Consider the following 27251-nt stretch of genomic DNA (forward strand, 5'->3'; position numbering starts at 1 on the left):
CGAACAAAAACAACACCCACACTTTAGCAACAAATTACACACAAGGAACACCAAACATGGTACAGAAACCCTAAAACCGTAAGAAGCAAAACCACAAAGAAGTAGACAAAGCACAAAACAGGGAATAAATGGGCTTTGGTTAGGTTAGGATGGGTGTTTAGGTTCTGTTGGTGATTATTCAGCCCGTACTCAGACTAAGTCCATTCTATCCAGCGGTCGACCCCAAAGACGCACTCGTAAATTTTTACATTCTGTTCATTCAAAACAGAGCTTTTCTCAAATACAAATTAATATTATTAAATATTAGCATACTGTGCATATTTAGGGACTGGTTAGGTTAGGTTAGGTATTCAGGTTCTGTTGGCGATTATTGTATTTGTAGTACGTGGGTGAAGCATTTACAGCGTTGTAGTTCGAACAAAAGTCGTCAGTGAAGCGCTTGTTCCGGAAGTGTTCGGACGTCATAAGTTGTGAGTCGTGTGTAAACCATTTTTCATCCATAAACCAGGGTTTGGCGGGTACATGGAATGGTCTTTGGGTCTTTGTTTAGAGGACGGGCTGTACACACGATTCACAACTGATGAGGTTCGAACGAACCTGGTCTAAGGACAGGCTGTGCAAATGCCACAAATTGCCAACTGAACCTAATCTCGAACCTTACTTCAATTAGGCTTAACTATTCAACACATTCTAGTGTGACTACGTATGGTCGACTACGTATGGTCGTACACTCACAATATTCATTATGTGTTAATTTCTTCTTGATATACACATATTTGATATATTATATAATTTCATTGCCGAACAAGAAATATAACACCACAAGCAACTGAAAGCAAAGAAGAAGAACAATTTTGCAAATTATATTAAAAACTTGGGCCCTGGTGTTGGCTTTCAGCTTCTGATCATCGATGGAGGTGTTGGAGGAGGCTGGCCACATCTTGGAGAAGGACCTGGAGCCCTTGATCCGCATGGAGTTGACCACAGTGTTGGAGATGACCACGGCGAAGCACAGCATAATGAGCACGAAGTACCAGATATCGATGAGCTTGAAATACGGCGTCTTGATGTAGGAGTCGCTGGCCTGGGCGAAGAAACCTGCCAGCACCAGCATGGAGGTGAGGGACACCATGATCCTCTCGTTGAAGTCTGTGATGGGGAAGAAGAGCGTCGCATACGAAATGAAGAACATGAGGGCGCTCGGGGCGAAGCTATTGAGGAGATGGTAGTCGAACTGGCCCGTCAGGTGGAGGGTCAACATGACGTGTTCAGGATGGGCCTCGGCGGTGACGTTCATCAGGTGGTAGTCGAGTAGGTCGTGGTCAAAGACGTAAGGCACATTGTACGCCCCTACTTCACCATCAACTGGCTTCAGCGACATCTCCAAGTGAGCTCTCACAAGAGAGAAGGAAATGTTGCACAAGTAGGTCCCGAATGGATACCGATAGACTTTAAGATGACACGGGTATTCCATGCTCACCTTCATGTACCGAGTAATGTTGACTTGCCTGGAAGACGTTAATTTGCCTGATGAAAGAAACATATCGTCATGAAATCATGAATTATACATTTTACAATATTTAAAAATAATGCTGAAAAACACAAATAATGTTGAATATACGAAATCGCTAAAAAATATTTTCAAGAAATAACTACATTACAATCTGAAACCTGTGAACCTTGTTTGGGATGTGATAGGCAATCCAATAATGCTCTTGTAATTCTTGTGGCAAATTTGGAGTCTCTTGATGAGTTATCTTTAAAATCCTTGAAACAAAAATTACAGAGCAGTGCATTCAGCAACAGAACCTATTTCCCACGCCCAAACCTTAACTTTAATAATATGCCTACCTCTCTGATCGCTGAGAGTTATATCATCTTTATTGTCAGCACTAACTACACAACGTCATAAATCCTATATTGCAGGGATAGTTTCTAAACACCTTACATAGTATACGGCATACATATATTACGTGTTATAATATTATTATTACGACTTTAAGTAAATAATTTGTGTAAACTAACCTAACTGTATATATGTACAAGCATTTATTAATAAAACATTTGAATTAAAATTTGAGGTATTTGCAATATGTGGTGGGTATGGTAGTGTTGTAGTGTTGTGGTGGGTGTGGTAGTCTTGTGGTGGGTGTGGTAGTCTTGTGGTGGGTGTGGTAGTCTTGTGGTGGGTGTGGTAGTCTTGTGGTCGGTGTGGTAGTGTTGTAGTGGGTGTGGTAGTGTTGTAGTAGGTGTGAAGGGTTGGGATCAAATATATGAAAACCGGTCAAGGTTATCTTAACGAATATCATCGCACAAAAGTAAAATAATATCAACAGGCTGCCTTATAATTGTTGAACTTTATCATCTTAATTTAACAACTGTGTTCATAACTTACCCATTAATGGATCATTCATGTTTTGTTCCTCTGGTGGTTTCTTCTTCCAGTGTACGAAGCAGTAGTCAAAAAAGATTTGAGGCTCGAGATGTGGTCCGCTATATTCGCCGGCGGTCATAACGAGTTTGGGAATCCAGATATCGGTGCAGTTCATGTAGTTGGCTTTCATCTTAGTGTCAATAAACCGTAGTCGAGCATCGGTCCAAACTAACCTTATACCCGCCTGCACCTTGGCCACTCCGTGTTCCGTTGTTATTTTGTCAATGCTATGTAGATAAAATTGGTAAAGTACATATCCTTTCTTGATTTCTCCGTGGAATGGACTGTTGAAAGTGTTATATCCGGGTCCCTTATTTATGAGTCGTTCCCCACAATGTTCTTCGTCGCTTCGTCAGGAGAGTCTTTGTTACCGTCACATCGCTGGCTCCGAGGTAAACAGACGCCATCATGGGAGGAGAACTGTAAGATGTTGCAGGACGTCAATGTCAGAGTTGTGTTTTCGTCACCAGAGCACCAGCGACGGCGCCCTACTGGCTGGGAGCCTCGTTGTAGCTGCCACTCCCGGCGATGTAGACGAGATCTCAGGATCCATTTGTTGCCCTCTTGAGTGATATTGCATGTTTCTTGTCCTTGGAAGTAAACATTCCCGTCGGGCATTATACGCAAGAAGTAGTATCTGTCAAAGTCATGGATGTCGCCAAAGATGGTGAAGCGAAGTGTGGCGGGAATACGACATACGCTACACTCCAGTTCGCTGAGACAAGTGCGTGACCCCAAGGTGCCGTTAGTCAACAAGGTCGGGCACAGAGTCGTTAGACCTTCACCATACCCGCCCTCGCTGCCCACCCACGACACTTGAGTCTCGTCTGTGATGCAGTTGCTGGCCACACTGTTAACCACCACCAAGCCTCCAGACGCCACCTCTTCGTCTGTTAGGAAATACCCGCCATAACTTTTGCAGGACCTGAAAAGTCCTTTGTATCCTTGAGATTCAGCCAGGAAAAAACTGTTATATGTCTGATCACACAACTCCTCCTCTTCAACATCAACTATTTCCACCGGGCCAATATCATTCCAATCGGCAGTGACTGACACAACGCCGTCTGAGTCTACTACAATGTTGCTGCAGTTGTGGAGGCTTGATCAGAGGTGCTGCTGAGAGCTGCTTGAAGAGTAATAGCTGTGATGAATCCAGTGAAGGACGTTTGGTTTTTACTTGAATCTTCTCCAAGGCAGAGCTTTGGGTCCTGCTGATGGGGGCTTACGTCGACAACTTTTTTCACAGACAAGAAAGTTCCTTGCAAAGTTGCCCACACCTGTAAAAAATAGATTAGAAAACAATGAAATCAATGAACTCCACATCCAGAAATCTTTCTGGGATGTGGAGTTTTCCACATCCCATATATATATATATATATATATATATATATATATATATATATATATATATATATATATATATATATATATATATATATATATATATATATATATGTCGTACCTAGTAGCCAGAACGCACTTCTCAGCCTACTATGCAAGGCCCGATTTGCCTAATAAGCCAAGTTTTCCTGAATTAATATATTTTCTCTAATTTTCTTCTTATGAAATGATAAGCTACCTATTTCATTATGTATGAGGTCAATTTTTTTTATTGGAGTTAAAATTAACGTAGATATATGACCGAACCTAACCAACCCTACCTAACCTAACCTAACCTATCTTTATAGGTTAGGTTAGGTTAGGTAACAGAAAAAGTTAGGTTAGGTTAGGTTAGGTAGGTTAGGTAGTCGAAAAACAATTAATTCATGAAAACTTGGCTTATTAGGCAAATCGGGCCTTGCATAGTAGGCTGAGAAGTGCGTTCTGGCTACTAGGTACGACATTATATATATATATATATATATATATATATATATATATATATATATATATATATATATAATATATATATTAAAATATAAAATTTTGGGATCATTCAGGTGGAGGGTATGAGGCCGGACCAGAGAGTTAAAGCTTAATCCCCCGCAAGCATAACTCTGCGAATACACACACACAGAGTATGTGTCCTGGAGTATGCGGCTCCAGCATGGAGTCCATATCTAGTCAAGCATAAGACTAAACTGGAAAGGTTGAAAGGTTGCCACCAGACTAGTACCCGAACTGAGGGGTATGAGCTACGAGGAGAGACTACGGGAATTAAACCTCACGTCACTGGGAGACAGAAGAGTTAAAGGGGACATGATCACTACATACAAGATTCTCAGTGGAATTGATAGGGTAGATAAAGACAGACTTTTTAACACAAGGGGGCACATGCACTAGGGGGACACAGGTGGAAATTGAGTGTCCAAATGAGCCATAGAGACGTTAGAAAGAATTTTCAGTGTCAGAATAGTAGACAAATGGAATGCATTAGGAAGTGATGTGGTGGAGGCTCACTCCATACACAGTTTCAAGTGTAGATATGACAGAGCCCGATAGGCTCAGGAATCTGTACACCTGTTGATTGACGGTTGAGAGGCGGGACCAAAGAGCCAGAGCTCAACCCCCGCAAACACAACTAGGTGAGTACAACTAGGTGAGTACACACACACACACACACACATATATAGTTTAACCTATGCATGAAACAATTGAACTAAAAGAACTGCAGTATTTGATTATCAATGCCTTCTCTCCCAAATCTATTAACTGAAACACCTTGATTAATATGAAGCGAGTTACAGCAAATAAATAAGTTACAAACTCTTTAGTGTTTGTATTAATTAAAAGGTCAAAAGATATTCTCTGGTGAGAAAATGTATCATTTCCGACTTGTACAAATAATTGAATATACTTAAATACAAAATGCTAACAAGCACGAAGATCATACAAATGCAACTCAAGTATGATTATAAGTACCGGTATTATATCTTCAAAGTCTTAGCTCAGGCTTTGCTAGAAAAATATTATTAAACACACCTCCACCCTCTTCCTCTGACGGCACCTTGAAGCTGCTGATGAGGTTATTGAAATCCCTCACAGACTCCTCACTGGGCCGCCGTGTGACACCAGGCACCATCACCACGTCTGAGAAGTCAATCGGAACTTGCACAGCAGCTCAATCATCCGCCTGTGTTCAGAGGCCAGGTCATCCTACACAAGATAGAAGTTAATAGTTATCAAATGAACGATGATAGGCTGTACAACCTCCTGTGTTAGAGTTTGGCTATTGATCACTTTAAGAAGCTTCTTGTTAATGCTATGCTGATAACTTATTTCAAGTCAAGTAAGATGTGTAATTGAATTTGGACGATTTGAGATCACTTACTTGATTTTAGTTTTTAATTTCGTGAGAACTTCCCTCGTTATACATTTGTGACTTTAAATGCTTTCACCCTCGAGACATAACAGGAAACTAGCACTACACCACCAGACTTAAAAAGACTCATTAAATGAAACTGAAGATATAAAACTATAATGAGAACTATTAAGTAAAACTGAAATTCAAACTTCTGATTGTTGAAAATACTGTAATGCTGAGGAACCAAGCAGGGTTAGACTCATGATATCTAAAACTAGCGTATAACACTGAAATAAAAGTTTGTTACCTTCTTGTTAGCTAGACAGAAGACCCTCAGTTGCAGGAGGACCAGGCTGCTCGGGTAGTAAGGATGTAAGGGATCAACATAGTCAGACCTGAGGCGATGGATCAGGATGGTAATTTGTTGGTTATAAAATATAGGCAATGAGTTACAGAAAATTAAAACTAGTTATCATCAGATCTTTGATATTAATTTATTGAACAAATAAATTAAAAATCTTATTAGAAATTTTATTATTTGCTACAGAAAATTATTTTTCAGTTTAAACATCCAGTTTCTCGAAAATAGCCTAGTCCTGTATTGCAATACCATGTTTTCCGCGCTGTGATAGAGAAAATGTAAATTGCAATTCTTTAAGATGTACATGGATAACTGTTAAATACCACGTGGAGGGTTTCCCACTGTAAGGGACTGGAAGTCGCTTATGTTATCGAGGTCCCCATAATTTCCACGAGTGACTGTTCAGTTCCCAGGATACAACCACAACAGTTGACTAGTGGTGTACAGTCTCCGTGGTGTAGTGGTAAGACACTCGCCTGGCGTTCCGCGAGCGCTGTCATGGGTTCGTATCCTGGCCGGGGAGGATTTACTGGGCGCAATTCCTTAACTGTAGCCTCTGTTTAACGCAACAGTAAAATGTGTACTTGGATGAAAAACGATTCTTCGCGGCAGGGGATCGTATTCCAGGGTCCTGCCCGAAACGCTACGCGTACTAGTGGCTGTACAAGAATGTAACAACTCTTGTATATATTTCAAAAAAACAAAAAAAAAAAAACTAGCTCCATTGAACCTATTTACTGCTAGGTGAACAGATGCATCATACGTAAGGAAATGTGCCCAAGCGTTTCGCCCTGCCCAGAAATAAAACTGTGGTTCAATCCGTGTGAGATGACTGCGTTACAGAGTTTATCGTACTAAATAGCTACAGTACATATGTATAAAAATTTAACAGTGTTGTTAAAACACTGAAGCTCTCGACATGGTAGGATGTAAAGCATGAGCATGTATGCATAAAGCCTTGAGTATGTATGCACTTATATGTACAAGTCTAAATAACATACCAAAACCAACTTGGGTTGGGTTGGGAGGGTTAAGAGCGCGTTCAAAGAGAGTTCCCGCGTTACAAGATAAGTTGGGTCACCACGTTAACATGCTATCAGGACCCAACTGTAACAAGTTCCACGAGGTGGCCACTTACCTCCATCATCGTAGATCCACCACACATCAATAGTTCCCTTGGGCTGTTTACGAGTGAAGCGAAGCATATTATCCACTACCTGCGGTGCAACTATCTTGCCATTGGGCAGGCGGTACATGGGATCTTTCTTCTTGCCTATCCTCATATCTTTTTTCTTGCATATCTTCTTGCCCTCTTGGAATGGTGCAACGTTGATGTTCCCTCCAACAGCAGGTGCTTTAAAATAAACAATCAGAATCATATGCCACAAATCTTCAAGACACGTGAACTTTGATGCGCTTACATTTCAAGAGTGAAATATTTAAACACAAGTGTGTTAACACCCGGTCAAGAGGAGTATCTCCAGGTCGTCACATCTCAGGACACGAGTTTTATCACTTTACATCGTCAGACTGTGAGGCAAGGCAATTATCAGAACAACCGCTAAACCATTTCGACTATATAGCAGTCAAACTGTGATTCTTTAGTAGACTGAGTCAGACAAACGTAAAGAACATTAGAGAAGTGTATAATATGGATGGACATCAACACTATCAATAAATCAGTGTAGTAAAATATTTGAGTCAGTGAATAATAATCACAATTTAGTGAACAGCGCAAATATGGTAACTCTGAGGAGACTTATTTTTTATGAACATAATGCCATATTTCAAGTTTCACTTGCCATGGTTTGTAAGAAATCATTACGATTCAGTATAAACAAATCATGCTGACAAGTTTATTTTAGTAATATATTTGTTCGTGTTCATATCGTCTATGAAAATTAAAATGCAAATTTGTACCGAGTTATGTTCAAACATGGCTTAATTACAAAAACTTTGGTACACAAGTTTACAATACCAGAATGAAGATCGGCTGCATTTTGGTAGTGATCAAGGCTGACTGCAGACACAGACGTGGGTAAAGCCGAAGCATTGAGGTCGGGAATGTTGGGAACACTGGAGGAGGTAGGGTTGGCAGAGGCATTAGCATTGTAGTTGGCATCATATTCGTCTTGTGGCACTTCTGTCAGGTCAGAGTAGTCAAGGCCACCCTCCACACACAAGATCCCAACTGCCAGATGCAAGCTGAAGGCATAACTGTAGGGACGTAGCAGCTATGAATGTCAGAATTACAAGTAAAAACAGAGCGTTTTTGACAGGGTTGCATTTTTTATTATTGTAACTACTATAAATAAATTACATTAAACTTTGGACAACAGTGACAACTTAATCAGGCATTATCTAGTATAATGAGAGTTTAATAACTTTGAGTCTAACACTCACTGGATGGTCTTGAAATAACTCTGTAGTTCCTCAGCTGGGCAAGTCTGCCAGTTGGACTTGTAACCCATGAGGACTAAATTGGGACGGATTTTACCCAGGCCCACATTACACATGAGTATCCTGGCAGCGAACTCCATAGAGGGGCCGTCAGCAATGGTGTGGAAGGCCTTCACCTTGTGTCGATACAACCAGCTAGTGGCCTCTGCTACCAGTTTCTCTCGCAACATCTGTGGCTGCTGTTCCTGTGGTTATGAAGTAAATTGCCAACTTTCAAACTATTATAATTTTGTGGTCATCTACATAACTATTTATCTACCCAGTGATCATGAAAATAACAACTTTCGGGCAAATTACTTTAAAACAATGTCCAGTGACCAGGAGGGACATGTTCTTGGTGATGGAGTGTGCAAAGTGGACAAGAGGCGGCCTGGAGGAGGGCACCCCACTCAACACCAGGATCTGGGGACGGTAAGTCTTGATATGCTCCTCCATCTGATTTAGAGATGTGGCGGAACTCAATGCCAGAGTGTACATCTGTGCCTGTGTTGATGACCCCCAGTTTACATCTGGAAGACAAAACCATTTAGTTAACATTAGAGCAGGTTGTATTGCTCCTGTGTTCTTATATCTCTCCCTCATGTCATTATATTTTACTACTGTAGACTAACCGAAAAGTGTGCCATTATTATAAGCATAATAACTATTCAGGCCAGACTTATCTTCGGGAGGCTGACCGCAGTTAATAATCATTACTTAAAACAATTGGGTATATTTTTACATTTAAATGTTAGTAATTTCTGTGCTATGTGCATCAGAATCTAAACATCCACATCTGAATCTGAACATAAAACGCAATTTAACTTAAATATTTCCATAACTAATTTTGTTTTTTAAAATGCGAAGTGTCACCTCGCTGTCCCCAAAAATGTTCCATGACAATACCTATACTGTATTTATTTAACGTTCTTAAAATGTGTGTATTCTCAGTTATTTTGGCAAAAATCTTTCACTACTAAATACTTGTAATACACTATATAGTGTATTGCAAATACACTATATAGTGTATTTACTGTCGTTATATAATTGTATCGTTATACAAGTATCGACGATATATTACGTCGATACATAATCGACTTTACATAATCGTCGTTATATAATCGTTATATAAGTATCGACGTTATATAATATAACGTCGATGTACAGTACCAGAATTCGCCTAGACATCATTGGTCTTAGATGGTCTTAACTTCAGTCTCGCGTATCATCTGCGATATATATTTCATATATTTGATTTCACTTGCTGTGGAATCAAACTTTTGTTCCACACTTGGATACAAAATTATGTGAACTTGCCACGAAGTTCTCGACTTCGTAGAGAGTTCTGCCCCAAAACACGGAGTAATAGTTTTATCATTATTGTAGTCCTTTTACATTACTGTGTTCATTAACACTATGCTAAATACTTATACAACATTCATGAAGTACTGTACATGTACACCAATGCAACATTTCATCGTGAACTATTATAATTTAATGCAACATAGGCAGATTATATATATTACATTTTAACCTAGTAAATAGAATAGGTGCCAAATGTATGACTGTATAATTATTTTATGATTGTCAAATGAAACAGCTTGGGTTTAACTGATGTTTCAGGTGATAAAGGCATAAAGTGATATCCACTAGACTAAGAGCAAGTAAGGATTTCGATAGAACTCTTAGCCCTCAACGCTGAAAATATTAAATAGCCACATGCAACATTTGTCATGATAGGAGAAAGATAATGAAGATAAAAAGTAGTAAGAGAAAATACAGGCTCAAAGCTAGGAAAGACAAGAATAAAACCATGGGAGAGAGAAGGGAAAGAAAGAAGGTTAATACATATAAATGGAAAGGATAGAGAAGAACTCGACCGAAGGGAGAGGATTACCTGGCTTTCTGTAGGACACAATGATGTAAAGGATGATGATGATGACGACAGTGATGAGTGCTGTGTACCACTGGATGAGGAACATGATGGCTGTACACAACAGTCCACCAACCAGACTCAGCCACTTGTTATAGTACTGCAATGCACAAATATATTAATATACCACTGGATCAGTCATGCACTACGATCAAATAAAACCAATCCAACTATGCCAGAGCAACTAAAAAAAAAGGTCATTATATGGCAGTCATTTTACAATTCCTGTTACAAAGTAAATAAATAACAGTTACAGTACATTTAATGTTTGTTCAAAACCAAATCAGGCCAAAAAAGCAAATTGACGTAAGGCGTTCCACTCATATACTAATCTTCAACTAATTTAAGACATTCTCAAAGTGAATTGACAACATTTAGTCAATCAAGATTAATGATGGACAAATGAAGACAAGACAAATCCCATATCTCACTATGTGATTTAACCTTTGTTAGCAAGACAATTGTTACTACAATGTAGCACAAAACTATACTGATTTTTCTTTTTAGCTAACCATTAATGCTTGATGACCCTAACCAGTAATTCGAATTGAAACACACAGTGGAGCTTTCTTCCAATAAAAAAATACAGAGTTGAAACTCTTTTTGGAGAGGTTTAGAAAACACATAAAACAGCATCTAAGCCACCGAGGGGAGGGTTATCCAGTCCACTTTTCCGGAAGTTGGCGAGTTTGGTCAGAAAACATTCCAATTATAACAAAATAATGATACCGGAAAGATTCTTTTACATTAACTGTAGGCTACAAGGTGGTCCAGCAGTTTCACACACCAGAGGGAAACGAAGAACACCTGTAGCTCCGAAAAAGTGAACATTGTATTTTTCGGACTTTTCTTCCATTAAGCATTAAGCATTTTAATTGAACAAAACATCCACACTGTTTCGAACCATTGAAAAAAACTTTTTTGCATTACATAATCTTTAATAAGGAAGCGACAAAAATAAATAATTAAAAGTTTGTAAAGTAGGGTTTAAACCAAAACTATTTCATGAGTCCCTCCCAAAGGGTATGGAATTATACTGTACTCTAATGTGTTGTATTAACAAAATCAATACAAGATGATGGAACAAACCTTGAAGGTGGGTCTCCAGCTGGGGATGTGCTGTAGGGAGGCATGGAAGGTGGAGAAGTTGATGAGGGCGTAGGCGGCCAGGAAGAAGTTGGTGATGATGGGAGCAATTGCGTCCAGGCGAGCTGATAAGGGGAAGGGAGAAAAGGCACCCGATTAATGGACGGTGGTCACTGCTGAATTATTCACTATTAATATACCTTTATGACAAACTTAGCCATGGTCTCCATATTCACATTTATCACAAGCTTAGATACAGTCTCTCAAATTTCTAAAAAGCTGGGATATGATTCAATTCAGCAAATTAATGCTATAGCCTTAAAATGATACATGGCGTTTTAAAATAACCACTGCCTTGATTACAATATTACAACTACTTTATATATCACTAATTTATGTAAATTAAAAGACAATCAATTTGTATCTTACACTTTTTGAAATATTTAACAAATTGAATGAACTTCCTGAAATTAAGACTTCAAAAATTTGTTTCCAATGATGCTGAATACAGTATTTACTCTGGATGACCTTCAACCCCCAACGCAGTAATAACCCAAGTGGCCCACACTGCAATGATTTATATAACCACACTGTCATGACCCAGATGAGCCCTTTCCCCACACTGCCATGACCCAAGCATCCCAACATTGCACTGACCCGTGAGTTCACGATCACATACAGCAACACCACTTGTATGAAACACCGTGCATACCGGGAGCCATTCAAAAATATCCTTATAGTAAGTAGCATTAATACTGAGTGTATAAATTGTCACTGTCCACTGTTCATTTTGCAACTATGGATAAATAGAATCTTCAGTCCCCTCCCCCTCTAAATGCTAGGGTGAAACAGATTCCCACACCACAATTTCCCAGGTCCGACAACTTGGCAGCCTACTAATTCAATTTCTTTCTTTATTATGCACCCCCATACCCATCCCGTGGGCCTACCTATGAGAGTAAAGACCAGTACGATGACGAAGGTGAGGACGTAGCCTCGGTAAGGCTGTTCGCCCTTACCGTAGCCTTTAGCGAAGAACTCGATGAATGGGTAAAGCTTATCCTTACACATGGCCTGCAAGAAAAAAAATCTTGTGTCTCCATGGATGTGTGTGGAAATCAATGAACAAATAACAAATCCCAATATAATATACATGAACCAAAAACCTATTACAGCAGTTATTTTATCCATCAGATTCTCTAGATTTACCTTTTTTATATCTTATTTGTAAAGCTGAAATGCCTCAATTTTGCTTTACTACAGTAATTATTACTTATATAATATTGATAATATGTTTTGTATATGAAGTGTGCTCAGCTCCAAGAGATATTCTTATTGTGTGTATTTATACGAGTGAAATAAGTAGACATGAAGCAAAATAAGCTGAATGCTGCATTCTGCGTGTCCATGCTTTACTTTGGTATCCTTGTATTTGTTCGGGGGTGGGTGGGTGGGGGAAATGTCTTAAAAAAAAGGCTCTGCATGGGTCTGAGAGTGAAGTGTGTATGGAAGAGGAATAAGAGAAAGGAGAGACCCCCGAGTAAGCACGATAGGTGTTTTTTTATTAGATTATAAGTCAGCCCGTCCTATCGAGTTGCCACGTCACAAATATGATGTCTTAAACTGCCGGAATCCGACAACCGATGAACCCACGCAGAGAGAAAATGGTGCTTGTGAGCCGCAATGATATATTGTACATTATATTTTGTCCGTTTGGGATTTTGACGTCAAAATGCTATGTTTATTATTCGAGATGAAAGATGGGTTGTATAACTCAACAACCCACGGCTTAGTTTGTGTGCTTACAATGCAGTGTATTATATCTTCTTCTTGAGATGATATAGGCTTATTCCATGTGTGGAATTACAGAGTATAGGTAGGAGAGGGTCCCCTCCGTCTCCACACTTATGTGGAGGGGTGTGCCTGCTGCATGGGTGACAGCTTCTTCCTCGTATCAACCAACCCTGGCTTTGCACCCTGAGGAGGCCACTCCAGACCGACAACCAGAGCGCAACTCCAGAGTCTCCCGAGACTGATGGATGCCTACTACTACTAGATCAGAGCTAGCTATAAGTTCATTTAATATGAACAACTTATCTCACAGACTGGTTAGTCATGCATGGAATCAAGAGAACATGAGATGAAAGTCTAGTCTACAAACCTACATTATCAAACTTAGGGTAGATTATGAAAATCTTTTTCAATATCTCCGAATGAATCAAATACTGTAATTAAAGAGCATCTCATGCCATTTGGTCTAAAATCATTGATAACTCTGCATTTGCCCACGGCTTCGTGACACCCATCGCCAATTCACGAGTTTTGGAATAATTGTGAGGGACACGTCGTTCGCAGGGGCAAAATGTATAGGTATGTAGCAGAGGTCTAAGTCATGCTCAGTTGCTAATGATTCGCCCGTAAGGAAGAAATGTTCCTGTTGGGAAATGTCTTTATTTAAAATCTAGCTCAAGAGTGACTAGGAAAGTGAAATTTCTGTGTCGATTTTATGGAACAAAGTTTGCTTTCATTTATTGTGATTGAGTTGTGGTATGTAAGGCCATATTTTTCATGTTTTATTATTGAAGAAAATGTATATAATAGGCTATACTTATATCGATTTACACAGAAGAGGGTCCAGCACATTACCTGGAAAACTTTGGGTGCCGAGACAATGGAGGCCAGAGCAGAGGAGATGGTGGCAGCAAAGCAACCAGCATAGATCAGTGGGCCGAAGATGGACACCAGCTCCATTACCTGAAGGGGTCAGTTATATTCTAATACTGTCAATTAAAATGAGAGAGATGGTAAACACATTGACAGAGAATGGATGTGTGGGGGAGGCATCATTACACGGAATGTAGACAAGTGGCAGTCAATACTATAATTTCATGCAAGTGACAATGTATGAAATTTCTATACAAAAAATAAGTTTACGTGCATCATTTTCTAACCCGATTCATCATGAAGGTAGATTATAGTGCGAGAAACAACAGAACTGGAAACATAAGAAATCGATTATAACATTAATACAAGATTTTAACGACTAGTAAGTGTCATTGTAGAGTACGAACACTGCAGTAGATGACAGTATGCTAGCGACGTACCTGAGAGCTGTTGAGAAGACCATATTCACAGACAGTGTCTGTACAATTGGTGAAAGACCAGTCTGCTATTTGAGTGACATTGCCAGTGGCATCCCTCACCGCCACAGCCCCAGCCAACACCACAATACACATGTAGGATATGTAGGTGATTATTATGGCCAGAATCGTACCCTTGGGGATGGCTGCTGATGGGTCCTGATGATCCATGTAAATTAATTAACAAATTCTTGAAGATTAAACAAATACATGAACACTGTGGCTGCCTAATGATATAATTTTAATTTCCTAATTGACTTGAGATATTTTTTATTTCAAGAACTTAATTGCCACAAATCCCAAGTAACTAAATGATTTAACATTGCACTCAGTGGCTAGTTTCTTATTTCCTAATACATTATTATTAACGTGTTAACTCATTAATATATATAATGTTAAATTAATGCATATTTCAACATTTATATTTCTGTATTTTGGTTCAGTGGTGTAAATTTTACAGTAATAATATTTGATAAAAGAATATACAGTACATAAATGTTTACATTTATTTTTAAATTATGTTTCCCAAATTAGAAAGGATATACAGACACCGCTGAATTATTTCAGGTACTCATATATGACTAAAAAGTTGCAACACATCTTAGTCCTGACCACTCTTCCTTGTACATACCTTCAGGTCACCAGAGATGTTGGCGCCAGCCAGGATGCCGGTACAGGCAGGGAAGAAAACACTGAAGACACCAAAGAATCCCATGTTGCCTTCCTCCCCACTCTGGGCTCCCTCATCACGGTAGTCAGAGTAGAGGTTGTTGGACAGCACCGTCCCTGCAGCGAGAAGTACAAGGCATTGGGCATTGGTAAGGGCTCTTGTTCCCTCTCCCCTCACCCTTGTCCCTCTGCTGTGTTTGTCCCCCATTCACTACTTATACTACACGTCCCCTTACTACCTCTCTATAAAAGTACTAGGAGTGCACGTTTGTTGGTCAATGAGTACCGATGTTCTCATAGATTACAGCACAAGTTCTATATACACAGTCATATAAATATGACAGAGCCCATTAGGTTAATGATAAGATACCAAAACCGGGCCAGGATCACTTACCATTGAGTCCAACGAAACCTTTGGCGAACTCATCTTCAGTAAGAGGACCCACGAAGGCACCGATGAAAAAGTCCAAGATGGCCACCAGAAGCACCACCAGGAGAACCACTTGTGCCTGTATATAAATTAGGCTGGTCAAGATATTACGCTCATCAATATTTTGTTTTAGCTTCTATGCAAAAAATACATATTGAACAATTATTTGAAATGCACTTTTGATTTGTATAGGCTGCCAAGTAAATAAAATCTCCTAATTTAATTTACTTCACATTTTAACTAGGTCATCGTGAATCACGTGAGCTCAACTCCAGGAGAGTATCAACAGCCCGGCATCACAACTTACCCTAGCCTCCCACTGCATGCCGATGACGCAGATCGCGAAGAGAATAACTAGGGCAATGCTGCCAATCACCCTAACATCATTTACACCATTGTCGAAGATCAGCAATCCCTGGGACTTCAGCAAGTCATTCAAGGACTCGCAGAAGCCAACAATGTACATGGAGGCAGCAATGGCATTGGCCAGGGAGAAGATTAACCCAATGGACCCTCCAAACTCCGGTCCCAACGACCGACTGATCATGTAGTAGGTACCGCCTGTGGGAGACAAACTTTTAATGACAGGCATTTATGTAGCATTAGAAAGATAAACGAGACATGTAATTTGTTGAACAAAGTGCAGCTTCGGTGACACACGATGCACTGGAACAAGTTAGAATTTACAAGATGTAACAGGTAGTGCAGGAAAGGCCATAATACTGAGACATGTAAAATGCGCTACAAAAGGGTGTAGACGCCAGCATTAACTGGACTGTACTACAAGAAAACGTGGAGGCGCCAAGCCCGATACAGTCATAAATATGACAGAAGATACTTGAGTTAATAAAGCATCACTCAAATTAACCAATGTATAGTAGGCGGATCCAAGTTGATCATTCCCTACAAATATATATGGGGGAATTTGCATGAAAGTACTCACACGCATCCTATTACAAACACACAGGCAAGTTTATATAGACGAGTAACCTACACTCACAGGTACAAATAGGTGAGTTTATACAATTACGTTAATCAGCGCCCGCGACTCTAATCCAGAATCCGGGTTCTTTGGTCACCAAGGGCATGCTGTTATATAATTAGTGGGATACATATGAAATAGTGGATGACAAACCTCCTTTGATCTGGCCGTTGGTGGAAATAGCAGACATAGAGAGAGCGGTGATGGCAGTGACCACGTTACCACTGGTCACAATCAGCAAGCCTTCCACTGCAAATACAAATTGTAAATGTGTGGCCACGTCTGTGGTAGAAAATAATAATAATAAAAACTGCAAACACACACACACGTCCACACCTTAGTATATCATATCATGGGTCCACAGTAAACAAAATGCTAAGGCTGTTATGTAACAGGATCAGCTCATGTGTATAAACAAATAAATCTTTGCCACTGTACAAAACCAGTTTTTTTTTAATATATATATAGCTGCGTTCTCTCCTTAATTCTCAGCTAAAATATCCAATACGTATTATATTTATGTAGTTTCACTTACCAACTCTCAATTCCCAGAAAATCAATGATATAATCCCTAAAAATAAATACAATACAAGGTAACAATGAAATATTCAGAAAACAAATAAATGATACAATAATCTTCATACTTCATTTTAATATTACCATTAAAATTCACAACAATTCGTTAAAGCAGGCTAAACGCACATTGTGGGAAAAATCTAAACTGTATAATGTATTATACGCTACCGAATTACCAGTTTTGTTACTTATATCGTTACGGTTATCCTCTGCACAGCAGTGTATTATACCTGTTCCTTATATCTTCAGTATCAGTAGTAGTAGTAGTAGGCATCCATCAGTCTCAGGAGACTATGGAGTTGCGCTCTGGTTGTCGGTCTAGAGTGGCCTCACCAGGCCACTCCAGTATCAGTATGCTTCTACATTATCCACCAACATCAAGAATCTCCAACAATACGTGCCAAAACGTATTGTCAGTCTCTCCTTCTCCCCCTCCCACCACGAGAGACGCGCACCTGCGACTCGCCGGCTCCAATTTACCACCAGCAAACTGCTACTTACCCTGCCGGTTGCTCGTCTACGATTCAGCTTCGCGTCAGTATGACATCGCCGCAGTTATAAACGCCCTGGGCAGGGCCGTGGCCAACCAAAAGCCTCTTGGTGCTCTCTCAGCTCACTTGTGTTTTCCCTTATCTTGATGTTCTTACGAACGGGTGACGGTTAACATTCAGAGCACATTATACCTTCTTTCATTCACCTTTTCACCTTTTTCACATTCACCTTTTTGTCAGTAACGTAAATTCACCTGTATGCATTTTCTTTTTAATTGTGTTAAGCTAAGTGGTCAAGGTTTTTTTGTCAGTGTTTATTATTTTGTGTAAAATTAGTCATTTTTTGTTATATTAAATCTTTTAAAGTTTTTATTCTCGTTTTTTGCCCGTAATTGGTACACCGTAAAGGACTCGGCAGCTTTATTATTTTTTATTAATGTGAGATTTGGTACAACACCTGCCAGGATAGTAACTGCGCTATTCCAGATCACGTCTCAATATATATACAAGAGTTCTTACATTATTGTACAACCACTACCAAACAGAACGTTTCGGGCAGATCCTTAATCCTAATTTTCCCGGGAATACGACCCGCCAAATCGTTTAACTACCAGGTACCCATTCACTGCTGGGTGAACAGAGACATATGGGGGAAACTGTCTCTGTTTCCTCAGCAGTGAATAGGTATTTGGTTGTTAAACGATTTGGCGGGTCGTATTCCGGGGAACATTAGGATTAAGGTGCTATGCGTGCTAGTGGCTGTGCAACAGTTAAGGATTAGCACCCGGTCAATCCTCCCCGGCCAGGATACGAACCCAGGCTAAAGCGCGCGAGAAGCACCTGGCGAGTGTTTTACCACTGCGCCACAGGAACAGTTTATATTCGTGCATAAGTACACTATACAAAATTAAACACCACACACATACCACGATTTAGAAAATAGCAAACTCAATATATAGTTTCTAAAAGAAACTAATAGGAAACAGAAGGGTGAAATCATTGCTTTAGGCAACAGACATTTGGTAAGCGGGACTCTGGACATTATTATTTTTATTATTATTATTATTATTATTTTCTACCACAGACGTAGCCACACATGGACTTCTACCACTTCAGCATATTAATGCTATTACACTCGCATATATAAATTATGCCAGATGCTTTTTGTAATCGAAAATCTATATACATCCGTGACAACATATTTTATGGAAACATGTTCAACGTGACACTAATCCTCCAGCACCATGAATTCTGCAATTCCTGCCTCAACAACCACCATGGAATGTTTAGGAGACACAAAAAACTGATCAGTAGTTCTATACATAATGTCACCCATAATTACACCTATATCTTCGTATCCAGGTGTGAGTACACTTACACACACACACACACACACACACAGAGAGGGACCAAAGAGCCAAAGCTCAACCCCCGCAAGCACAAATAGGCGAGTACACACCAGCTTGTCCAAGACCTATACAGGTCAATTTATGTACATAATTCTAACTAATTAAACCATATACACTGATCACAATCGAATAAACAGCGCATGGTATAGTTTCTACAGACGAAACAGAGGTTACTAATCGTTATTTCTAACACGGCCTTCCAGTAGACTTGCATAGATACTCAAAAGAAAATAAATTACCAGTAATACATTATATACGAAACTTCTAATACAAAAATATTATAGTTTTCATATAATGGGGAGTGTGTGAGCACTTCACGTTACCGTGTTTCATGTATAAATTTAAATATGAAACTTATTTCGTTTACTGCTCAATACCATAGACTTTAAATTATTTATAAACTATGAATGTGGCAAGCATTACTAAGATGGAAGGATGAGAGATTTAAATATTTTCTGTAAGAGTTAAACAGATCTGAACAAATAACCTTTCGTTGTGTGCTTAATGCATCCTATTGCAGGTCGGTAAGCAATCAATATTTTACATCATATAAATAAAAATTATTCCAGTGATTATTTCCAAACCGTCCTAGGATAACTGGTAGCTTATCCTCTTTGTTTTCTCAAGCAGTTATCTCCTCAGCGTCAGGGCACTTTTCACCTTTACAGGTTATCACACGTAGGAACCAAACGCATAGGTGTACTACACTATACACACCGGCCTGTCCTACCACCCATATCACACGTGTACGGATCTATATATACACTATGGTCCACCGCCACACTTTAACTGCATGAGGTCACATACACACTCTGGTCCGGTCCACCATTCACACTACACGTGTACGAGGCTACTTACACACTCCCGCCTGACCCACCACCCAGGGGAGTCTGAGGAAGAGGATAACTCCCCAGATGTTGAGAAGGCAGCGTAATAGTACACCCTGTATCCAGCCGAATTTACCTTCTCCGCTAGATTTTTCCTCACCACTTTCCCTTGACGCCCCGACCGGATCCTGAGGGAGAGAACACAAGGCTGGAGGCAAAAACATGTCTGGGGTGTCAGCATTAAGTCACCTATAATGCGGACGATATTACAATTAGTTTCCTCGAGATATATCGGCACAAATATACTCGTATCTGAATTGTTTCTGTTTACAAATTTAACATTTCAAAAAACAGCAGCAGCTCATTACAGCCAAACTAGGCTGCTTAGTTATGGAAAGTTTAATTTGAAAAAATATACTGGTTGCGTTTAATATTTGTGGTCTATTAAAGTATTTTAATGGGTCGAAAGTGTTATTCTCTTTGGTAATCTTAAATATAAAGTTAAATATTCTTTAGTCTCCTGTCAAGACTAAATCAATTCAGCTATATTTAAACAGCGGGTTTGGATGAATTTTGTCTTGGTGTCATCTTTGCTCTCGGTACTGGGAAATATTTCGAGTTTCGATTCAAGAAAGTATTATCTACTACGTCCTATTCTGGAATATTGACTACTGTTTTGGTCATTGTATTTAAATACTAGTAAAATATTCCAGAAAAGGACGAAGTAATGACCCATAATGTCTTCAGTAGCAAAGAAGCCTAATATTTATTGGCCTTATTAATCGTAATGCATGGTTTATTTGGCTCAAGATCACTTGCCATTATCATTCGCAAGCCTCTTTCATAATTTACTCCATAATGTTCATTTAATAGTTTACCTATTCAATTTTGTTTTTGTTATTCGCATGTAGACCCCTAAATAACCTTTATTGGGTAGATCAATCTGAGTTAGAAACCTTTATTTCTTATGTAATTGTAAACTTTCTATGTATTTTCTTTGTTTTTTTCAGCTATATACCATTCCAAATTTTGTATACAACGACTGAAGCAGAGTATACCTTGCCCGGCGGCGGCTGGTGGAGGTCATCAAGGGTGGGTCTCTGGCCGGCGCCTGGAGCTTGCACAATGCTCGCTAAGTTGCGGTAATTTTCAAGTCTCGGCAGCACTTCTCGGGTCAGCTGACGTAGGGACCGGAATGTGGCTTGAGTGCCTGTGTAGGTATTCATGTTGGATGGGTATGTCAGCGAGTCCACATCCGTGTCTCCTGGCGGGGAAGCACATCGTCCCTCAGTACCTGGACACCATGGGAGAGAAAAGGTACACGTCTGTCATCCGAAAAATTTTAAATTTGTATTTTAGTCTTTTCGAACCTTCGGTTGTGGTTGTTCGAACCTTTTCGAACCACCACAACCGAACAGCTCGCCTCCCAAGTGCAAACAACCCGGGTTTGAGCAGGGGAGGAACAGAGGGACGAGTGGACACACACTGTTCGCCTGTCTGGTCGTGTATTGGGGAAATTAAGTAGGGTAAGACTAAGATGAGCTTTAGGAGGGAGACCTAGCTTGTAAATACGTCAGATCACTGTTCATGTATCCACTATAGTGTTAAAAAAATAGTATTCTTTACTGTCTTACATTTTGTAATGTACAATTCGATTTTTCTACACATTATTCAGCACATTTTATATTTTACTCAATTATTACTATTCTGATTTCCCATTTACCACCCCTTTACATTTTTTATTCCGCAACCATTCCATAATTACTTTAGTCACTTCCTGTCAAAAGGACTATTTTCTTGACAAACGATGCGGGTATTATTTTGTCTTTTCACAAGTGAATTTGCGTGCAAGGGAGTCTGGGACTTTAGTGCAGAAGTGAGTTATCGATGATGTCTGATAGACTGTAACTGATTGGATGGATCGAGGTTATTTTCTACAATGGATGGATAGAGGTTATTTTCTACAATGGATGGATAGAGGTTATTTTCTACAATAGATGACTAGCCACAATTTTTTTTGTACTAAAACATATCTACCTAGTCCAGTGTAACCTGGCATATCCTAATCCAATCTAACTTTATATTTTACAGTTTCACTGATTATACAATGAGCTGTGTGAAACGCCAGTTATTCGACTGCACCCCGACTGAACTGGTCACCTCCGCAAACATTCTCTCAACTCGATCGGACTGAAAATTTAATATCGCCCTGTTATTGACATAATTCAGTGTAGGCAGGGGGCGATGTGCGCACGCGCGTGCTTAAGCACGACTGTGTCCGTCAATTATTTGAGTAATTGAGCTACTCTTGATGCAATTGCAAGCTAGGTAATTGGCACAAAGAGGAATGCAATTTTAAATGTGCGGTTATTCATTAATGCTCTCGTTTATATACAAAATGTTGAATCGTGAGTGCTTTTGACTTTTAAATAAATTGATTTCAATACTGTTAAGAAATCTGATATTTATTACGTCCTCATAACCTTCAATCGCAATAGAACCTGCATCATCTTGTGTTAGGGAGTAACCTTGAGATCGACTATTTTATGAGGTCACACCCACGTTCCTAGGTTGACGTAGGTAGCTCACAATCTATTGATTCTGGGTTCGATTCCCGGGCAGGGCAAGACGTTTTGGCACGTTTCTTTACACCTGGCATCTCTGTGCACCCGGCAGTATATATATGTACCTGAGAGTTCGTCAACTGTTCTCTTGGGTGGCTTAATCTTTATCAATCAATCAATCGTCAACTGTTGTTTGTTGCATCCTGGGGAAGGTTAGTCGTTGGCTAGGGAGACCTCGATAAATCTTGCATTTCTCGACAACGGAGAACTTAGGAAATCCAAGTTCAGGTGAGTACAGCAGATTACGCTTTATAGCAAAGTGAGAGTCTGCACTGCCACTTGTGGTTGGCAGAGTGATAAGAATGATGTACGGAAATGGAGGAACACCACAATATACGAGGAATATAGCGGGTAGAAAATATTGAGGCAATAGGATACATCGACAGACTTCGTTATTACTTTATGCATAGACAAGTGGTTCAACTCTCCTTGCTATACGTTGAGACACCATCTATCGCCTTGCTATACATTGTATCACCAACTGTCGTCTTATATATTGCGTTACAAACTATCGTTTGCTATATATATTGCGTTCCCAATTATTACCTAGCTATAATAGCATTTTGCCTTACTTGATCAAACTATTAAGGAGTACCCGAAAATTAAATTTTAGCTTGCATTTACTAATCTACAAATTACTGTCTCTTATATAAACAATATGTAGATCCGTGGGTCTTATGTCTTGGATCTGGTGGTGTTTAATTATTTAAATGGTTGAGCTGTCCAGCTCGATACGTGGCGAATACCTCACGGAATTTTAAGCACCGCATTTGTGATAATATAATTGAGTATCTTACCGCTCAGGTCACTCTTCCCGCTGTTTGTGATCACGCAGCGCGTCCTCATAAACAAAGGCCAAAGTGATTCCATGCACCCGCCAAAACCCCTTGTTTATGAATGAAAAACGGTTTATACACGACTCAACTGATGACGTTCAAACACTTCCGGAACAAGTGCTTCGCTGAAGACGTTTGTTCGAACAACGAGGCTGTAAATGCTCCATCCACGTACTACAAATACAAATAACCGCCAACAAAACCTAAACACCTAACCTAACCTATGACTAGATATGCACAGTATGCTAATATATAACTATTAATTTATATGAGAAAATTCCTATTTTGATTGAACAGCATGATAAAATAGATGAATGCGTCTTTGTGGCCGACCGCTGGATGGAATGGACTTGGTCTGAGGACGGGTTGAAAACCATGTAGGATAAGGTGAAGAGGAGACACTAAAGGCACCACAATAGGTTACTGACCAACCAGCAAGTGCCTTTAATCCTGAACAGTCAGGACTGAAGGTGTATCTCAGTATATATTCGTCGAGACACAGTTACGGTACACCTCTGAGTTAGCGGTCTTGTTAACCAAACCACACACTAGAAAGTGAAGGGATGACGACGTTTCGGTCCGTCCTGGACCGAAACGTCGACCAGTGCACATTGGCGGTCTTCTTACTCTTATTATATGGTGAGCAATATACGCCCGATACAAGAGGATATATACTATAAGCTATATACAACTCACCATATACTACAAGAGTAAGAAGACCACCAACATGCTCCCCAGCCCCTTATGCTGGGGACTTTCTGTTGGCTGTTCCTAATTCCTCTGTGGGAACCCGCCTAGACCATCGGACCATGAGTATTGGTGTTGCCATGCACTTTGCTGTCCCTATCTCCACTAACACTAGTGTATCTGCGTTTATGCATCGGCAGACCAATACGGCAACCATGGTCTCATCTATCGTAAATCAGTGAGAAAGATTGCTTAACATGAAGCAGTCAGTGACATCATTAAGAGAAGTTTTCCTTAATGGTTACGTTTCATAAATAAATAATACAGTAATTAATTTTCTTAATAAAATAATATTAACCGGAATAAACCAACTTGGAAAGAACTATTTAAAAATAACGAAAATCACTTGCTTGTTAGGCAAATCGGGCCTTGCATACTAGGCCAAGTAGTACGATTCTGGCTATTAGGTACGACATATATGTATGTCTAAGTATCCACGTAGGAAAAATGACACTAAAATTCTGAATGTTTATTGTTTTTATTCTTATTCTTGCCAGGGTGCTCACAACTAGCAGTGTCCCAGACACCAGTTAGCTGCTACTCATTCCAAGATTTAAACCCTCAACAGTATTTGGGATAAACTATTCATCCATGACAAACTACAAATTCACGATAGCGTGGTTAATAACAGTGCACATGTAGCTATGTACAGTCAAGCCCATTCATATGCACATGAGACCATGCACACACAAGCACATGCAACCGTTCACACGCAAGCACACATGATCAAAACAACAAAAATATGAAATATGAGAGGTTATATAAAGTGTAGTGGGAAATATAAGATAGAAATAGGAAACAAAGATCAATTTAGACCAAAACTAGCAAGATAAGCAGAGAACAGAGCAGCTAATGTAAAAAGAACAAAGATTGAACAAAGTGTGAAGGAGGCACTGATGCTGACAATTTGGGAATAAAGCTGCATGATCCGAGAAATTAAGATAATAAAGGAAGATAGAGGAGGGAAGCTCAGGAATGGTGGCTACGATAATTTCACTTCTGGTAACCTATTTGGGTCGCTATTTAACCTAGTTGGGTCCCAGTAGCACAGTCGGGTTAGTTCTCGATTCACAATCGAGAATTCCGGGTTCGAATCCCGGGCGCAGCAGAAATGGTTGGGCGCGTTTCCTATCACCTAATGTTCCTGTCCTCTTACCAGTAAATAGGTACCCAGGAGTTAGATTATGGGGTTGCATTCTGGGGAGGGACCTTGATATAAGCCTAATATATACTATATGTATATACTGGTTGCCTGTTCCCCCCGACACAATGAATTATTTAATCATGCCAAGTGAAACTAGCTAAACAGGAAAGCTAATTAGGAAGATATGACGGTGAGCTTATCACTGAAATATGTGTACTGTAGTAATGTATGGGTTACACGAGGAAAGAATGTCACATGAAGGGAGACATATTATATATATATATATATATATATATATATATATATATATATATATATTATATATATATATATATATTATATATATATATATATTGAAAACAGGCTAGAGTTAAGGTACTGTATTTATTAGGGTGTTTAGATCCAGAAACTCTCAAAGGGATTTCAAGTCCCATCACTAATCATGAGCACATCTCCTGTGCCAGGTAAGTACGACGAGCTCACTATGGCCCGTGCTGCTTGGAGCTTTATGTTCCGAGTAGCCGAATCTAAAACAACATATCACAAACATGTCACATTCTCCAGTACCAGAGCTAAAGATTTAAAAAATGGTGGATAAGTACTATTAGAAAAAATGGCAGGGTTTCACTCATGCTTAGAAACGTATATTACACACACCGTGAAGACAGGCGAGCAAACAATGAGGCGAACAAAATCACGATGCGCTGATCCGGCCGGGTTGAAATAGAGGGTTAGCAAGCCGGTGAGTGGAACACTACACCAAAGTGAAATAATGCAGGCAAAAAGTGAGTAGGATTGCTAGAAATGTCTGGTCTTTCATGCTAAATTGCATAATTCTTTCTAGTATACTTGGGAGCTTTAATTCTTTCCTGTTCATGATTCTTATACATCTTGGGATACCAAGAATTATACACATAGCTTCATATTAAATACTAGTTAGACTAGTATAGTTCGGGGACAGGTGGGGACGTTAACCACGTATATGGCGCGGTTATCAACTAAGGGTCTAACAAATATATGAAATATCTTTACATATTTAACACTGATGTCAATATTCCTACCCTTCATTTTTTTCTTATGGTTGACCTCGGCCGCCTTCAGCTGCTCCTCCGTGTCCACCCGGTTGATATGGAACAGTTTCCTGTTCTTCCAGCTCAGCACCCTCTTCATCTTGGCTCCGGCTTCACAAACACTCCAACCAGATACCACTCAAGACCGGTGCCCTAAAGGGTAAATTCTGTCTTCTGTAAAGCGACAAAAGTTATCTTTCTTGCTGTAACTGTCAACAGAAGTATTCAGTGTTCCCAAGTCATCAGTTTTCCTCCGTAGCATAGAAGATGACTCCTTTGAACAGACTTACATGTATAAGAAGTATTCATTATTTCTCAGTATTCGCAAGTCATCAGTCCTTCATCCGTATCATGAGACAACTCTAGAGGCGAAGCTGTTCCTAGAGTATTGTTGTTCCAGAGAAGACATCTCATCCACTTAATGCTCCAATCGCGCCCATTGAGAACCTTATTACTAATTTCTTCAAAACAATAAAAATGTTGAGCCTCTTTTAATGTTAATAATTACAATCAAAATAATATTTTCATAAATTGTTCTCTGCAGCTTCTCCATTACTCTTACACTGACCGAGTTCATAGTGCCTACCTTCGTTATCTTCAAGGTGAATCAAGATGGCGACGACGAGCCGCACGAGTGTACAAGACGCAGGTCTCGTGTGTACTAACCCCAGCCAGCCCCTTCAAGACCATATGTAACCCCCCGTCACCAGACGGCACCAGTATTCCTACCACCAAGCTCAGTACCCGAATTAATCTTTGTATTCATCACGTAATATATTATATATTTCTAGTGGTTGGGGTCCTACTTG

The 27251-nt window shown here is 39.7% G+C and overlaps 2 protein-coding genes across 2 annotated transcripts; both read right to left on the reverse strand.

The window, feature by feature from the left end:
• Nucleotides 1-17: 17 nt before the first annotated feature.
• Nucleotides 18-2757, reverse strand: LOC138368746 (gamma-aminobutyric acid receptor subunit beta-1-like). Its single transcript, XM_069331466.1, has 2 exons — nt 2396-2757; nt 18-1527 (listed from the first exon to the last, which is right to left on the reverse strand). The coding sequence occupies exons 1-2, from the start codon at nt 2562-2564 to the stop codon at nt 785-787; spliced, it is 912 nt and encodes a 303-aa protein (XP_069187567.1). The 5' UTR covers nt 2565-2757; the 3' UTR covers nt 18-784.
• Nucleotides 2758-6011: 3254 nt separating this feature from the next.
• On the reverse strand, nt 6012-26856 carry LOC138368705 (bumetanide-sensitive sodium-(potassium)-chloride cotransporter-like). The gene is made up of 17 exons (XM_069331427.1): nt 26434-26856; nt 21080-21315; nt 20053-20209; nt 16872-16967; nt 16044-16297; nt 15701-15815; nt 15269-15423; nt 14602-14796; nt 14144-14251; nt 12448-12571; nt 11501-11622; nt 10376-10511; nt 8797-9008; nt 8443-8684; nt 8018-8256; nt 7178-7393; nt 6012-6073 (listed from the first exon to the last, which is right to left on the reverse strand). Exons 1-17 carry the CDS (start codon nt 26540-26542, stop codon nt 6012-6014), a joined length of 2778 nt encoding a protein of 925 aa, XP_069187528.1. The 5' UTR covers nt 26543-26856.
• Nucleotides 26857-27251: the final 395 nt, after the last annotated feature.

The sequence above is a fragment of the Procambarus clarkii genome, chromosome 26 (genome assembly GCF_040958095.1).
Source record: "Procambarus clarkii isolate CNS0578487 chromosome 26, FALCON_Pclarkii_2.0, whole genome shotgun sequence".
Lineage (NCBI taxonomy): Eukaryota > Metazoa > Arthropoda > Malacostraca > Decapoda > Cambaridae > Procambarus > Procambarus clarkii.

What these genes read in the sequence shown, in the direction of transcription:
- LOC138368746 (XM_069331466.1), bottom strand. Translation starts at nt 2,564, where the DNA reads ATGAAAGCCAACTACATGAACTGCACCGATATCTGGATTCCCAAACTC. An exon ending in CATGAATGATCCATTAATGG is followed by an intron (nt 1,528 to 2,395) that starts GTAAGTTATGAA and finishes TTCTTTCATCAG; the next exon opens with GCAAATTAACGTCTTCCAGG.
- LOC138368705 (XM_069331427.1), bottom strand. Translation starts at nt 26,542, where the DNA reads ATGAAGAGGGTGCTGAGCTGGAAGAACAGGAAACTGTTCCATATCAAC. An exon ending in CCATAAGAAAAAAATGAAGG is followed by an intron (nt 21,316 to 26,433) that starts GTAGGAATATTG and finishes CATGGTGTCCAG; the next exon opens with GTACTGAGGGACGATGTGCT. An exon ending in ACCAGCCGCCGCCGGGCAAG is followed by an intron (nt 20,210 to 21,079) that starts GTATACTCTGCT and finishes TCTCTCCCTCAG; the next exon opens with GATCCGGTCGGGGCGTCAAG.